Source organism: Myiozetetes cayanensis, unplaced genomic scaffold, assembly GCF_022539395.1.
Source record: "Myiozetetes cayanensis isolate MyiCay16 unplaced genomic scaffold, myiCay2020 scf3, whole genome shotgun sequence".
Classification (NCBI taxonomy): Eukaryota; Metazoa; Chordata; class Aves; order Passeriformes; family Tyrannidae; genus Myiozetetes; species Myiozetetes cayanensis.
The window spans coordinates 12,955,574-12,971,288 of NW_026087521.1; the positions used below are offsets into that span (position 1 = coordinate 12,955,574).

The window sequence follows — 15,715 nt, forward strand, 5'->3', positions numbered from 1 at the left end:
TGGGAACATACCCATATGGAAGATACAGTCTATCTGTTGTCCAGATAAAAAGCACAGTAAAGGGAGGAGATTGGATCATGTGAAGAGGAGGAAGGGATGAATGTGAAATGCCTGTGGAGTTACCTACAGGTTTAGAAATGTCACAACTGCTCACTGCTTCTTGTTTTTCAAGTTCCAACCCTGAATCATATGTTGAACTTGAATTTCAGCTTAAAAAAAAAAACAAAAACAAAACCAAAAAAAAACAAACACCCTCCCCCCCAAAAAAACCCAACCTTCTGCTCATCATAATTGCAAAGAAAACCACTAGATCTCAGGAAATTAGAAAGAAATAAGGCTTTTCAGGAGCTCATGTTTGTATGTCTCCCTGGTTTTTGAAGGTTTGTGGTTCATTAGGTCTTTCTGGAAAGCAAGGACTTTATTTCATGAGCAGTGCTAGCAGGATGGGTCTTGCCTCTCTTCTAGTCTTTTGTTCCAAGTGTAGAACAAAAAAGGGGTCATTTTCATTTTTATGTATTTCTGTAGGTAGGTAGTCTAAAAGAGTCTGTTTCCAAAGTTGCCAAGACTTTGTTTATCAGAGCATTTTCTTTCATTTTCCACATCCCCCTAGAATAGCTCCTTTCATATGTTAAAAAAGGAGCTACCCAAGAAAATTGCAGTCTCAACAAATCGGTATTTTGCACTGAAAATTCCTTCAACATAAAATTCCTGTGGGCAACACCAGGGAAGTACAGGAGAGTGAAGAAATCTGAACTACAGCTTTTTTTTCCTGTCTCCAACCAATATGAGACTTTGCTAGCAGTGGGTTTTGAGGATCACCTCAGGGAAGAAAGATGGACACGTGCTGATGTAAGGCTTGTAGGAATGACCACCAAACTCATCTCCAGGGTTCAGTGACCCATCACATTGGGAACACCATGAAACAACCACATTTACCTAACTGCAACCACAGCTGATGCTTTCCACAGTGTTGCCCACGTGGAGCGAGCCACTGCACTGCCACAGGTGCTCGATCCATGGCACCAGGTGCTCAGCAGCGTCTCTCAGAGACAGCCCAAGATGGGCACCCGGCCACCTGTCCCTGGTCTCCATAACAGAGGCTCAACTGCCTTATCAGGTACATCAGAAAAAAAAAAAAAAAAAAAAAAGGAGGTTTTCTTTTTCCTTGAGTTCTGCTTATTTTTAAATTTGCCAAGACTGATTCAGCACTTGGCTCGCCCTGGCTGTGGGGACTTTGCCGCTGGCAATGCCCTGCCCTGTGGTCTCAGAAACCCAGGCAGCCTCTGCTCTGCCCTAGGGCTGGGGCGATCTGAGAGGATGTGACCGCCAGGAAAGGACTCCAAATCAGGAGATGTTTCAGTGTCTGAGGCGATGAAATATTTAATCCCTGCTCTCTCTGGGAAATGCATCATCACAGATTTACTTATCTGCTGCTCACTGACAGCAGCGGCTGACAAGGACGATGACAGCTGACACACATTAACCCAGCTGCGCAACACCGGCTATCACTCCACAGCAGAAATCCATCATTATTATTTAAGCACTGAGGAGGTGTCTCAGTTGGTGCCAAATACCAAATACAGGCAGCACCTGCACTGAAAAGTCAACACTGACAGGATCTGTTGAAGGAGAGGGGCTCTTGGCAGGACCCTCAGCCCTGGTAGACCATCATGGCCAGCAGCAGTGACAGCAGTCCCTGAGCAGCCTGGCACCAGGGGTACACACAGGGTCTCCTGCACCCCACTGCTGACCTGGCCATACCCTGATGGAGCAAAATGAGAGGGAAGGATGGACAAAAATTACTTGTTTAGAGGGTGGGAGGGTGGAAGCCTTTATTGGAGTTTTGCTAGAGCTACACAGCAGGATAGTGCATTAACCCCCCACTAAAGACTGCAGGTGGAGGGAAAGGCTCCTCAGGGAGTGCTGCTGCAGATGTAACTATGCAGATGTAACTGGACCTGACTTGTTTCCCCTTTGTCTAAGCTACTCCCATTTTTTTACAGATGAGCTGCAATTCTGAGCAAATCTATATCAGTGTCTTCTTTATCTAATGGGTTGTTCTGAACTAGTGCCATGCCTGAGAAAGGGGTGACTGAGCTTTGAGGAATCCTGGTGAAACTGGGGTTTGGTTTGAGATAGTGGGCTAGAGCTTTTCCCTCTCCCTGTTAGTATTTTCTACTATACTGGTTGCTGTTCGAGACTGCCCTGCTGTCTCTTGCTGTTACAATGGCATCCTTACACAGAAAGGTGGATTTTCACACAGAACTTGTCTTATATTCATCAGTGGGAACAGCCAAACAACTGGTAAATTTTTCATGTGTCAATGTGAATTGAGCATAGGGAAGAAAGGGGAAAGAAGCCACCAAAGATTCTAAGCTGTGGACCTGATCTTTTGCTGTGTGAGGTGTGATCCTTCCAGAGGAGGGAATAAGGTGGGCTATTTATGGCACCACATCGAGGCCTGCCTAAGACTACAGGGCTTGCTGGATACACTGGGATGTTACCTTCCTGTTCTGTGCCAGAGGAGGAGCAACAACCAGGACACGGTACCACACCTGTCATTCAGGGCTGCTGCAAACCAGCCTGCCTTTCTTCGTGCTTTTCTGCTGGCAATTTCCTAACACAGCCCTTCCCTTCCTCCTCTGAGAAAGGTTTTTTCCCTCCACACTGCTAATCGCAGTTTGCCTTCTGTGCCGAAAGCTCTTCAGGGAAGGAGTCTCCTCTTTTCTTTTGCAAGAGTGCACTTAACACTTCCACAGCAACTCAGAAAAATGTTTAAGGGAATAATATAAATTAATAGCAATAATAAATCCTTACACATTATCCAAAGCCTGCATAAATTGGTTTTGGAGCAAGAAAGGGAAGATGGCAGAAAGGATGCCTTCAGGACCGTGAGCATCCAACACTCTCCTTGCTACACATCAGACAGGCTTCTATGACAGATGGTATTCACCAAAAAGCTCACCCTCTCCTTAGACCCAGGTTTTGCCAACTCCCAAATCCAGTCTCTCTGCTAGATGAGTATCATCTAACCCCACAGAGATTTTTCCAATAGTTTAACATGTAATCTCATACCTTTGGAAATGATCGTGGGCCTTATGCCCAGTTCCAAATACTTTCTATGTGCCTGGAGAGCATATAGGCAGCTAATTAACATTCCTGTGCTCAGGTAAGCTAATCATTAAGCAGCAGTTTTGAAATCTCAGACCAAAGCTGCTCCAGATCTGTATCTTTCTGTTGCTCATAAACATGTAGCTTGGCACCTGTACCTTTCTCAAAGGCAGAAATGGGATCAATGTTTGCAGCTCATTAGCAGGTTTTGGTTGAAAACCAACATTATAGCAGCCAACAAGTCCTAGAGGAGTGTGTGCTCAGAGTGAAGGACCCACGGACTTGCTTTGATGAGCCCTTGCCCCAGAGGTGCCCTGGACCAAGTCCTCCTGCTGCAGGACCCTTCCTGTCCACAGTGAGCCCCATCAACCAGAGCCCTCCTGGGAGCCCCATCCCAACTCACTAAATTTTCTCTTCCTACCAGTATGAGTCCCTACAAAGAGAAAGTCTGGAAAACTTTTGGAGATCCTTAGCTGTGCCTTTGCACAGCATGGAACCAGGTGGGATTTGTACCGTGCTCCCAGGTCACACAGCTTTGGCATTGGCTGAAGAACAAGGAGATGCATTTCACACAAAGAAAAGAGAGTTTAGAAGTTTTTATTATTCTGCAGCATTTAAGGTTCATCAGCATTGATATTTTTACTATGTTTTCTGAGACATTTAAATTGAACTTTTTGCAATGTTTTAGTTATTATATTATAACAAAAATCAGCACGTTTTTTTCAGGAGATTTCTTTCACAGAAATGTCATTTTAACATGCCAGAATGGACAGATAACTTCCCTTCTGTTAGGAGGAAACACTCATTTATGAATTGAGATATTGTCTGGAGAAATCCAGTCTGTTGAAAAAAGAGCAGAACTCCATTTCTGTCATAGCACTAAAATAAACCTCATTGTAGCAGTTTCTTACACAGAGATCCTGGCTGGCACCTTCAGCAATCTGTTTCAAAATCTTGGCTTCTTCCCAGGGCTGAACTCCTACTCTCTCTCTGCTGCACAGAAAAGCAGGCTCAAAACAACGTGAAGCCTGAGCACCACCCTGCAGTCAGTGCCTGGCTCTTCCCAGCCCCCCACCCTGGGCACTGCCTTCTGCCCACCCTGGTGGCCGAGCCCAGACAAGCAACAAGATTTGTTATCCCAAACCAAAACTGTGCTTAATTATAGCTTTATATATTTATATATATATATATAATATTTATATATATATTTATATTATCTTTATATATATATTATAGATATTTATTTATATCTATGATATAAAGCTAATAAAGCTAGATATAAACTGTTATTAACAAAATAATAATTAAAAAAAACACACATAAAATTGTACAATGACAATCCAAATATTTTGTGACGAATCTAGCCAGGACCTTATCAAGGTACCTCAGTGACACGTCTGGATCCTCAGAGGAGCTCTCAGTGAACAAGTACACATCAAAATTTGCAACAGTTTTTAAATACAGATGATGATCACGCAGCTTAAAGGCTGGAGAAACAAACAAATCTACCTACAGGTCCTCTGGGTTCCAGGGGAGAAACTGAGAAATAACTATAGTAAATGGGCAGAATATAAAGAAAGTGAAACATTTTCTCATTAAGCAGTTAAAGAACAGGAAGAGTTTAGGAATCACTGTTCAGGGACTCCTGTTTAGTGACAGCAATTTATTTGACCATCTGGGCAAAGAAAGACTGCAGCAAACCACATGGAGGAAATAAAAATAGATGAACAACAAGTGACTGATTTTGCTTGACTCAAACCTACAACTCTGCAGAGCAGGAAGCAACTTCTTGTGAAAGGCATTATTGATGAAGGCATTTCAGCCTCTTGCCAGTCCTTTCAACAACATAGTAGATCTCCCAGGCCAGCAAACCTGTCTTGAGACGTGACTCCCATCCCAAACTTGAAAGAAACATTACCAAGTACAAAAGACAAATTGATGAGCCTTCTGGAAAGGGACCACTGGAGGAAGGAGCATCTCTGTGATGTTCCACAGTAAAAGAAAACTCTTTGGGAGAAAGAATAGGAGGCTTTTTGCTGTGTTTATTCATTATGATAAAAATCTTCCTTTTCTTGACAGGCACAGAGCAAATATTGAAGTGGAGGAAAATGCTGCCCACTGTTTAGCAGGATCTGATCGCTACAGCTCAGTGTTTCAGTACCCACCTCGAGCAGACACACAACCTCCTCCCTTGTCCAGGGCACACTGCGCCGTGTGTGGTGGTAGCAGAGGGATGGTACAGCAGTGCAGCACCAAACTGCCCAGCTGAGGGACCCAAAGCTGTTGGTAGCAAGCCATGGGGAGTGGAGCCATCACCCAAGGGAGCCCCGTTTCCATCAGCCCAGACTGGTGCCAGCAGATGACAGGGGTGACAGCTACAGGTTGCTCCATCCTTGGATAGGTCTCTCTTCCCTCTGCCTGTCACTCTCCTCCTGTCTTTCTCACCGACATATATGCATATGTCATATTCTTGGAGCTGTATTCAAACCAGAGGAAAGCCACCCAAGGCAAGGATTAGGAAGGGTGGCAGGGAAACTTGAAGCCTGCCCATATCCAGGATTTTGGAGCCTGTCACTGCCACTGGATTATATTTAGGAGTAGCTGAAGGAGGTTCTTTCAGAAATAAGAAAACTGTCAGGCTCTAAAAAGGTGCCTTCTTTAAGCTGCTCTAACTGCAGTTCACAGGATTTGCAGTCAAAATTCACCTGCTCCTCCAGACACAGTCTCACTGACAAGAGCAGCTAAGCTGACTGCCATGTGTAGCTTGGCTCATGCCTTCCCACCAGGCTGCTCTTGCATCCCTGCACCTAGGCCAGTCAGTCCTTAAGCTGTTTAGCTGATCTTACTGAGATGGGGTTGAAATATTAGACATACCTTCTGCAAAGCCATTTGCTCCCCAGTGGAGGTAGTCATGGAGAAAACTGCACACCCCAAAAGGACTAAAAATACCCATCCTCAAGCTTTCCTCAGACAAGATCTCTGACAGCCTGTTATAAACAACTAATCCAAAGCTGCCTAATAATTTGGTATTTCAGACTGAAAATTTCCATGCATGGGCAGTATCTTCTCTCTTTAATGCATGCTGTTAACTGCTTTAGGATAGTTATAACTATATCCAGGATTCACCTACCTTGCTTTGTCCATCTCAGGCCTCCCATGTCATCCAGGTCTACAGACTCTCAGGAGCCAACAGCACTCATCCATCCTGGGAACCATCCTGAGATTAAATGAGTCACCCCAGGAGGGTCCCGTTCCTCTCCAAGGGAACCTCACACCCAGAGTCTGACTGTGAGAGAGCTGATGTTATGTGAGGTCAGGCATCTCTAAGCCTAACCTCCATCTTCTCTCTCCTCCCAAAGAATCTCCTCACCTTTCTCAAAATTTTCATCTGGAAGAAAACAGGAAATTAATGAAGTCAAGACCACAAGTGGGTAGATTACCCTGAGCCACCCTGGGCTCCAGACTTAATTTCCAAATACTTGTCTCCTTTCATACCTTTGCACAAGGTGGTCAGACTTAATTATTCAATCCTTTCTTTTTTAAAAAATAAATTTGTCTTGACAACCACATCTTTTCCTGTAGTTTTTTGCTTACTATTGTAACAGCTTCAAAAAAAGATTCTCTCTAGAGAAATAAACAATGCAGAAAACAATGTTTCCCTACCATGTCACTTTTCTTCTTTGCTGTAAGGCTGGTGAGGCAGTGGAAACAGGTTGCCAAGTGAGGTTGTGGATGCCCCATCCCTGTAAGTGTTCAAGGCTAAGTTGGATGGAGCTCTGAGTAATCTGGTCTAGTGAAACATGTTCCTGCCCATGGCAGGGGGTTTGGAACTAGATGATCTTTAAGGTCCCTTCCAACCCAAATCATTCAATGACTCCACAATTCTTCCCCCATAGCACACTGCCCACCACCAAACAGCCTCTAAACTGACAGCCATTTCCTCCTGTCATGTTTAGTCTCCACATACAATGGAAAAAGGGGAAAAAAGCAGTGTAAGATTAAATTGCATGTTAAAAACACAGGAGTTGGCCAGAGTCTGTCAGGAGATGACTTGCATTCAAAACCCCTTCTCAGAGAGGAGTGTACATGTGGCTGGAGCCAAGACTTGGTCAATGTTTTATGTCTAAAAGATTATATGTGCATATAATCAATCCTTTATATCACTTAGCTAAGATTTCAAAGTTTTGCATGCTATTAATTACTTAGCAAGGATCTGTTGCAGCAAGGAATCTCTCAGCCTCGAGGATTAACCTTGAGAGGTGTCTCCACTCAAGGGGACACCCTGGCATGCAGCCCACTGCCGTGCAGGAGAGCTCAGTGGGCCCTGGGCTGACCACTATTTATAGAGTAAGAAGAGTGACTGTGGCCATATTTGCATACCACCAAGACATCTGGGTCACCATTCCAGACAGCCCTTGGCTACCATGGCTGACATCCAAGCCCCCAAAGTCCAGAGGAAGCTGGATGCAGCCATCACAGCCCCACTGGTGGTTATGGCTCAAGTGGAGAAGGGGATAACATTGCCACATCATCCTCTCAGATGCTAGAAACGTCCTTATGCAGAGCCAGACATTTAGAAAATTCTTGAATGCTCCTGAAATTATTTCCTACAGTCCTAGAAACACTTCCTACAGCCCGTGCCCAGGAGTTCAGCTGCTGCCATTAACAGGGTGCACAAATACCACCCAGCAGATTGAATAAGTCCCACTGTTACCCCCAGCTCTGATTTCACAGGGCTTGCAAACTGAATTGGTAAAAACCTTGTCATTTTTTATGTGATTCAATCTTATTTTATTGCAAGGAAGTGCTGCAGTAGAAGACTGAGCTCAGACACCCTTCTGCTCAGATGAGCTTCTCCTCTAATGCCATATGGACAAATACATCACACAATTTCAATCCCAAAATTCTGTGAAAGTTTTAGCAACTCCTCAAGGTTTACTCTGTATTCTCTTTAACTCCTGCCCTCTCAGGTAGTCTTCAGTAGCTGTGAGTGACAGCAGAGCAGGCAGTTGCCAGATCGAGTTTGGCAGGAGGAGGAGGAAACGCGTTTGGGCAGCTCTGGTGTGGACAGGTCATTTATCACATTTTGTTGAGAAGATGCTGAACAGTGAAACACTGAAAGAGGACTGCTAGCAAAACAGCTGGGGGATTTCTGTCCATTCTTCTTTCCATTTCTATAGGGTAGGCATTTCCATACTCTTTACTGTGGCTCAACTGCGATGCAGGGGAGGCAGCAGAGAGCACAACTCATTCACCTCCTGGCCACACAGCTATTTCCAGGATGAGCTGTGGACAGCTTCTCCAAAACATGTTAGAGTTCCAGCTTGGATCACCAGGACTCTTACGAATCTGGAGAGGGCTTGAGTTGGTGCCTGCCTGTTCACTGAGAGACAGATTTGCCCCAGAGTCACTCTCTGGGTGATGCGTAAGCAACCCCCCATGAGGCCGAGGCAAAGGATGCTCAGTTCTTCAGGGCAAAGGCACCCACAGCAGGTAGGCAAATGGAAATACACATCATTCCTCTCTCATCACACAGAAAACAAAATCATTCTCTCAGGCCACTCAAATAGGATTTGTTATGTGTTTTAAAGAGAATATCTTCAAGGAAATAAGAGATGAGGGGACATTGGCTGCCCTCTGCAGCTGGGCATCTGTCTGCCTTTTGTGCCTTTTAACAACACATCTGGATATTTGTCCAGGCCCTGAATGCATGTAGGTCTTTGAATTTTGGAGTGCAGTGGATACAAGTGGAGTTTTAATACACTTAGCATTGCACCAAACAACAACATCATCAACAACAACAACAAAACATCTACATGTGTCTGTGAGGAGCTGAGTAAGGTCAGTATGTCCAAAGAAGGGCAACAAAATTGTTGAAGGGTCTGGAGTACAAGTCCTGTGAGGAGCAGCTGAGGTAGCTGGGGTTGTTTAGGTTAGAGAAAAGGGGGCTCAGAGGAGACCTTATTGCTCTTTGCAACTACCTGAAAGGAGGCTGTAGCCAGGTGAGGGTTGGTCTCTTCTCCCAAATAACAAGTGAGAGGATGAGATGAAATGGCCTCAGGTTATATCAGGGAAGTTTAGATTGGATATTAGGAAATATTTCTTCACCAAAAGGGTTGGAACATGCTGCCCAGGGAAGTCTTGGATTCACCACCCCTGGAAGTGTTCAAAAGGCGTGTGGTTTTTGGGTGTGGGTTTTGGCAGTGAACATGGCAGTACAATGTTAAGGGTTGGAATTTATGATCTTAGAAGTCTTTTCCAACCTTAACGATTCTGTTATTCTATAAGCAGAAAAGTGAGAACTCCAAGCATCCCATTAAGACTGAACTTGTCCAAATTTTTTTGGCCTACAGCCCAGGCAGAAGTGTTATCCAAGGTGCCTCAGCATGTCTATTTTCAATTGCAGACCTTCAGCATCAATGTTTCATCCTTCATCCCCTCCCATCCACTAAACACAGTGCCAGAATTCAATAGAGATGATGTCGCTCCTTAGGCTGGAGGAATACTGTGGGGGTGCTGGGAAGAAATCTCTGGTGCTTCATTGACCCATGGGCTTCTGCAAGCTGATGTGGTTTTGTAACAGTACCAGTTTTGGTGTGACCATGAAAGCCAGTTGGCCTTTAGCACAGTAATTGTGTATGTTTGGAGTCAGCAATAAAAGATTAAGACTTGGAAAAGTGTTGTTTTCTAGATGCCAGTCAAATACATGGCAAAGAAGATCATATAAATATGGCTGGTGACAATTAATGCTATAAAGTGGTAAGATTGTCTGAGGTGATATATACTCAGACCTAGAAGGTCTACCTTTCTCTATATATTTACTATTCATTTGACTGACTTTACCATAACAGCATGAGGGACCATCTGAAATCAGTACATCCTTTATACCTTGTCAGGGAGCAACCTGGAAGTTTCCCCACGATTCATCTTTAACACAAAGGAATGTCAGTGGCCTCTCTCTGAAAATGTACATAAACACTAAAATGCTCCAGGCTGACTGTACCCCAGCTCTGCAGTCAACAGTAGTGACTGCCTTAATTGAATTGGTCAAATATGAAAAGTAACTGTGCTGTGGCGACGTCAGCCTAACAGGCAGTCTTTAAAGACTTTAAATAGGGAATTTAACAGCAGAGCACATGGGTGCTTGGGTAATACAGCTTTCATGAAGACTGCTTTCATTAACTGATTTCTAAGCAACAGTATTAGAATTGTAAGTATCTATGAAACTTCAAGGAGTCAAAAGCCTATGATGTGATACAAAACAGACTGAGGGATGTTGGATGTGAATTACTTATTTCTGCCTTGTCAACTAGGCACCTTGGTATTTATTAAATTTCATTTCCGTGTGTATAACACCTGTGTGCAAAATTTGTCAAAAGAACTAATAAAGGTCTTAGTATGTTACAGCTGAAACACTGAGTATTGCTGGAAAACCAGTAAACAATGTTAGGGGTTTGAATAACACAGCTCCATTAAATTCTGATTAAAAATAATTGAAAGAAATGGCTCAATGGGTTCTATTAAGTTTAGATGGTTCCTAGGAGTATCAGGGCATATGCTCATCACCCAACTATGGATTGATTAAGAGGCTCACAAACCCCCATTTCTCACTTAGCAAATAAACAGATTGGAGGCTCAGGCAATTTTTCATTCCTTTATTTTATTTAGGTATGCTGCTTACCTATATTACCATATTAATTACATTGGTAACCATATTAATAAAATACACAAAAATTCTGGACTCAAACCACTTCTTAATAATTTTCATTTATAACACGTATGTCCATTTCTCATCAATTCTTTATCCTTCATTTTTGTTACATGGGTGAAAGGCAGCTCATGGAGCTATCAATGGCAACTCCTCTTTTACAATTGGAAACTACAATCCCCATCACATACCTGTATCATAAAAATGGTTTTACCACATTATATTTCATATTCATTTTTTGACACAAGCAAAACTGTTCTGTTTTTCAGGGCCCTCCTTAATTTACCTTATGCTTCTTTCGTATTTATTTACCACTTTCTAGTCTCAGCAACATCAATTAAAAGTGTCTTGTAAAATAAATCTGGACGATAGATACATTCTGAACACATGTACGCTGTAACAAGCCAGAAATTTTCCTAAAAAACAAACTTTGCTTGAAAAATGTCAATTTTTTGGAAGCTGATGGGGAAGCAGGCACCCAGAGTTCATAGCAAAAGGGTTTGCCACCACCAGGCTCACTGGTTTGTGGTACTACCATCCCAAGCTCTCAGGTCTGGGTATCCTGCTCCAGGGCATCACACTCCCTGGGTCTATGGGTGAATTAGCTGCAGGCCAATGTGATCATGAGAATCAAGGGGTGTGGGGAATTTGTGGGAATGGGAGAAGGTGGCTGGTCCATGTAACACAGGGTGTGGGGGGGAAATTAAATATTTCAGTCCCCTTACAGTAACATTTTTAAGAGTTTCTATTTCTGAAATTCTTTGTTCACTGTCATTTCACGATGAAATTCATTCTTTCTCTTTTGTTTTCACAAGAAGAGTGATTTCCCTCTAGTTCTGCATTCAAACAGCCTCTGCAGAGGCCCCTGTGTTACAACGAGAGGAACAGGACTGTGATGACCTGTGGCCTCATAGGACCTCTGACCAGTGACCCTTTCACAGGAGGCAGTGGGAGGGGTTCCCTGCCAAATGACTGCATGGTTTGGTCCCGTAAATCCAGGATAGTTTAGTTAATGGTGAATTTGCAGTGCTCATTTGGTGCAAGACCCTTCTGTTCAATGCCAAGTGCTGGAGTAGCCAAGGCATTTGCTTGTACGGGAGTACTTGCAAATAGACTTTCTCAGTAAGGCCCCATTCCCATGTGCTGCCCCCTCTGGTGCAGTCACTCCCAGTGAGGAGGGGGAGCCTTCCTCACCCTGCTCCTGGTGCCACCACAGCTGGTGTCTGCTCTCCCTGTCTGCAGCGCTGTTTGCAGCACATGGAAAATGGACGGGTGAGAATTAATTTTTAAGGGAGAGTGTGGGTTGAAAACACCTCTGCACCTCTGTCCTCATTTGAAATTTAACACAGGGTATTATTTTATCATGTTTGCAAATGTGGATTGTGTCCTCAGGGGAGTGAAAGAAGTTATTGATACCAGGCAGAAATGTCAGGATTTTAACTCAATTCACGGTATTCATCTAGTAAATGTCATTCTTGCCCCATATGCACTGTATCTTTGTTTTCATATCACTCAAACTTTAGATGAAACAATCTCATTATTTTGACTCCCTGTGTTGATTAGCTGGTGAAAAATGATTTTAAAGAATTTCAGATTACAAATCCTATCTGCAGATTAATTTTTTCCCTTTTCGTGATAAATGGAAATGCATATAATGAAGTGTATTAGAATATTGGTCAGAGGCTTGCTCTGAGCTAGAGCACAGTGTGAACATCTTTATGTTTGCTGGCAGTAAACCAGCTTCTCTCTTCTCTCTCTTTTGCACAGTCCTACTAAGCCAATCCTCACTAGAATGAGCACAAAACAAAATGAATAACAGCTTTTGTACATCAACATTAAAATGGGAAGGAGCTTGGGAAAGCCTCTGACAGAGAAGAACGCTGACGAGTGCAAAAATGCCTGATGGATAAGCACCACCTTCTAAACATAGATCAGCCAGACGTGGAAGTGATTTTCAGAAGAGAAATGCAATCATGGATTACACACCAGCTCATTAGAAACTGTTGCTGAATACAGCATCCAGAAGACATGCATGAAAAGTCACATTTGGGGAATAAATTAAAAGGGGTGTAGTTGTTGCTAGATAAACATATGTAATATATATGCATTGAAGAGGTTTGTAAATGTCATTTTTTTTATTCGGACGGAAAGCAAAAAGCTTTAAAACCTTTCACAGTAGAGAGGCAGTTAACTCCAGACTATTCTTATCCCAGTAGCCAAGAAGCTGATAGGACATCTCTCTTTAATAGCATTCATAGACTCCGAATGTTTCCATCACCTAGTGGAAAAAGCATAACTTTTACTGCTACATTGCTGCACTTCATTTACTTCACTGTATAATAAGTTGACTAAAACTGTAAAGCTTCTCAATTTTTACTGCATATGTGTTCCAATTAATCTGTCTGTAACAAACTTAAGACTCAAAAATTGTTTCTGACCTATATTCTAGTTCTATGAAGCATATATACTATAAGGTATGTCTGACTGAATATCATAATACTATAATTTCCCAAGATGCAGAGAATTGTTTGCATTTGAAGTGACAAAATAAAGGCCCTTGATTTCCTTTTTAATAGGAGAAAATAATTTATCCCTTAAATGTAACAAACAGCTGATCACTCCAGGGGCATTTCTGTTCTTCTCTTTGTTCTGCCACGTAGCTGCTGAGCGGTGCTCTCTGGCCTGTGCTAACGCCAGTCCGATCAGATGATCTAATGAGCCCTTTTGGCCTAAAGTTCAAACTCAATAAGCCCCTGAGTTTAAACTCAACACAAAAATTAAGAGACTAGTAAGCAAATAAATATTGCAAATAGCCATGTGAGGGATGGGTGCACGGAGGCCCAGGGTGCTGGTGGGGCTGGTGATTCTCTCCACAGGGGCTCAGCGGGTCCCAAAGGACACTCTCACTTCCAGAAGCCACTGAGAAGTAAAACAGAAGTAGGCACAGAATATGAAGAAAGATCTCACAGCAAAATGCCAAGCACCAGGCACAGAGCAACAGAGGGAAGCAGGGAGCCCCTCTCCTCTGCTCCTCTCCAGCACCTCCCAGCAAAGCAGACGTCTATCCTGGCTCAGGTCTGGGCATGTCTTCTGCCCTCTCCTGTGTATCACAGATGAATCCAGCCCAAAATGAACACTGCAGTGCTAGTTTCTTCAGGTTTTTTTAAGCCTGTTGCTTCATTCTTTGGCTTTCAGGGGAAATGGCTAAAATAATAGTTAATTGCTAAAGTTGATCCCCAGTAATGCAATATGCTGAAGACATGAGGTAACTATGAGTTAAAACTGCTTTTTAACTATTGGCTGCACAACACAAATTATTCTGGAATTTAGTGCATGAATCTCAGAAAATTTATTTTACTTTTGAATAAAAAGTTATCTTTAAGCAGACTGCCAATAAACAAACACAGGGAATTAGATAACTCTTCTAACTACCAAGGCCCCAATGTGCTGCTGCTTGTCTTAGAAACTGAATGCTGAATGTGGATGTCGGTCAAGTAAATTTGTGTGAATCTGGGCAGCATTAAAAACAAACAAACAAATAAAGCAAAAAAAGAAACCCACCACTTTTTTTAATGCAAAACTGCTCTTGTATCTGTGGGTAGAAAACTCTCCTGAATTCTACAGGACCAGTGTTAGATCTGGTCAAAAACCCCACCCAAATCAGTCAACCACCATAAACACAGTTTCAGTACCTGCTGCTGACCCAAGGTAACGGAAGGTAAAAATCAAGCAGTTTACACATGAGGCTGCATAAACGCATTAAGGGCCCACTTCAGACAGGTTTTTAAATCTGTGATTAGTCCAACCACTGTCAGCTGGAAAACGCACATCCTTAAGAGCCGGGCGCATTCAGGAGTCCCTGTTAAATTGTGTCTCAGTGAAGCCCATCCTCATTCACTGCTCTTGTCGGCTCACAGTCACACTCACACCTCAAAGCCTGTGAAAGGGTTTGCTATCTGGATGTGCTATTGTATCACCATCTTCATTTGCTCCTTGAGTTTACCTCTACCCCACATTATTGCAGTCACGGCACTTTTGCTGTGACAGAAATCACGGAAGCAGGGTTTCTCTGTATTATATTATTTTGTTTTGCATCATGGTGATGGTGTAATGTAAAAGCCCTTTTAAATATACACAAACATTTCAATAAAAGTGTCATCTCAATACATCACAATCCTGTCAGGGCAGCTCAGTGAATATTTACCATTTGTACACAGTCAGAAGGAGAGACGTACCAGGATGTACATCATTAAATGTTGATTCAGTAAGAATAGTATGTTTTATCCTTTTAAATGTTACCACTTTCCCATCCCACTATTGTAACTTGTCAATTGTAATTTTTTTTTAGGTCAACAAACTGTAAAGAAAACTGTTGAAATACCTGATTTTCTGTAAAAAATAATAACGACAATAATTTTTGTTACTTTAAAGTATGCTTGGTATTAAATTACCTAATAAAGTTCAACAATGAATTTTGTAGCATACTAAAATAAAGCGTGATAGTGCTTTTCTCCAGCTCATCTGTGGTAACAGCTGCTGTTGTTGGGATTACTGCCCTTCTAAATACAAGCTTGGCCACCTCCTACACGTCTGCACCTACACAGATCCCTCAGGTATGTAAAGTCCAAGCAAAATTGGATCCCTTAATGAGTGCAGGAATTTGTATGCGTGGGTCAAATTCATAGTATAAGAACCTTGTTGGTAAGTCATCTCCACCCTCTGGTACCTGACTACATATATGTAAGGGCAACAGTATGAAGTTCCTGAATATTTTGTTTGGTATAAAGCCTAGTTTATAGTAAGAGAAAGGAGAGCGTAAATTATTTATGAGTTAATTATGATTAAATAGAGAAATGCCATGTTTGTAGGATGCTGAAGTCCTGCTCATTTTTATAG

General features: G+C 42.7%; 1 protein-coding gene across 3 annotated transcripts in view; it reads left to right on the forward strand.

The window, feature by feature from the left end:
* LHFPL3 (LHFPL tetraspan subfamily member 3) overlaps window positions 1-15,309 on the forward strand; it is a 246,487-nt gene extending 231,178 nt beyond the window's left edge. For all 3 annotated transcript variants that reach the window (XM_050323650.1, XM_050323651.1, XM_050323649.1), the window contains one exon: window positions 12,587-15,309. Coding sequence is in view for 1 of the 3 variants with exons in the window: in XM_050323649.1 (XP_050179606.1) it covers window positions 12,587-12,615 (29 nt within the window). In the remaining 2 variants the exon portion in view is untranslated. The remainder of the gene's footprint in view (window positions 1-12,586) is intronic.
* The last annotated feature ends 406 nt before the right edge of the window (window positions 15,310-15,715 follow it).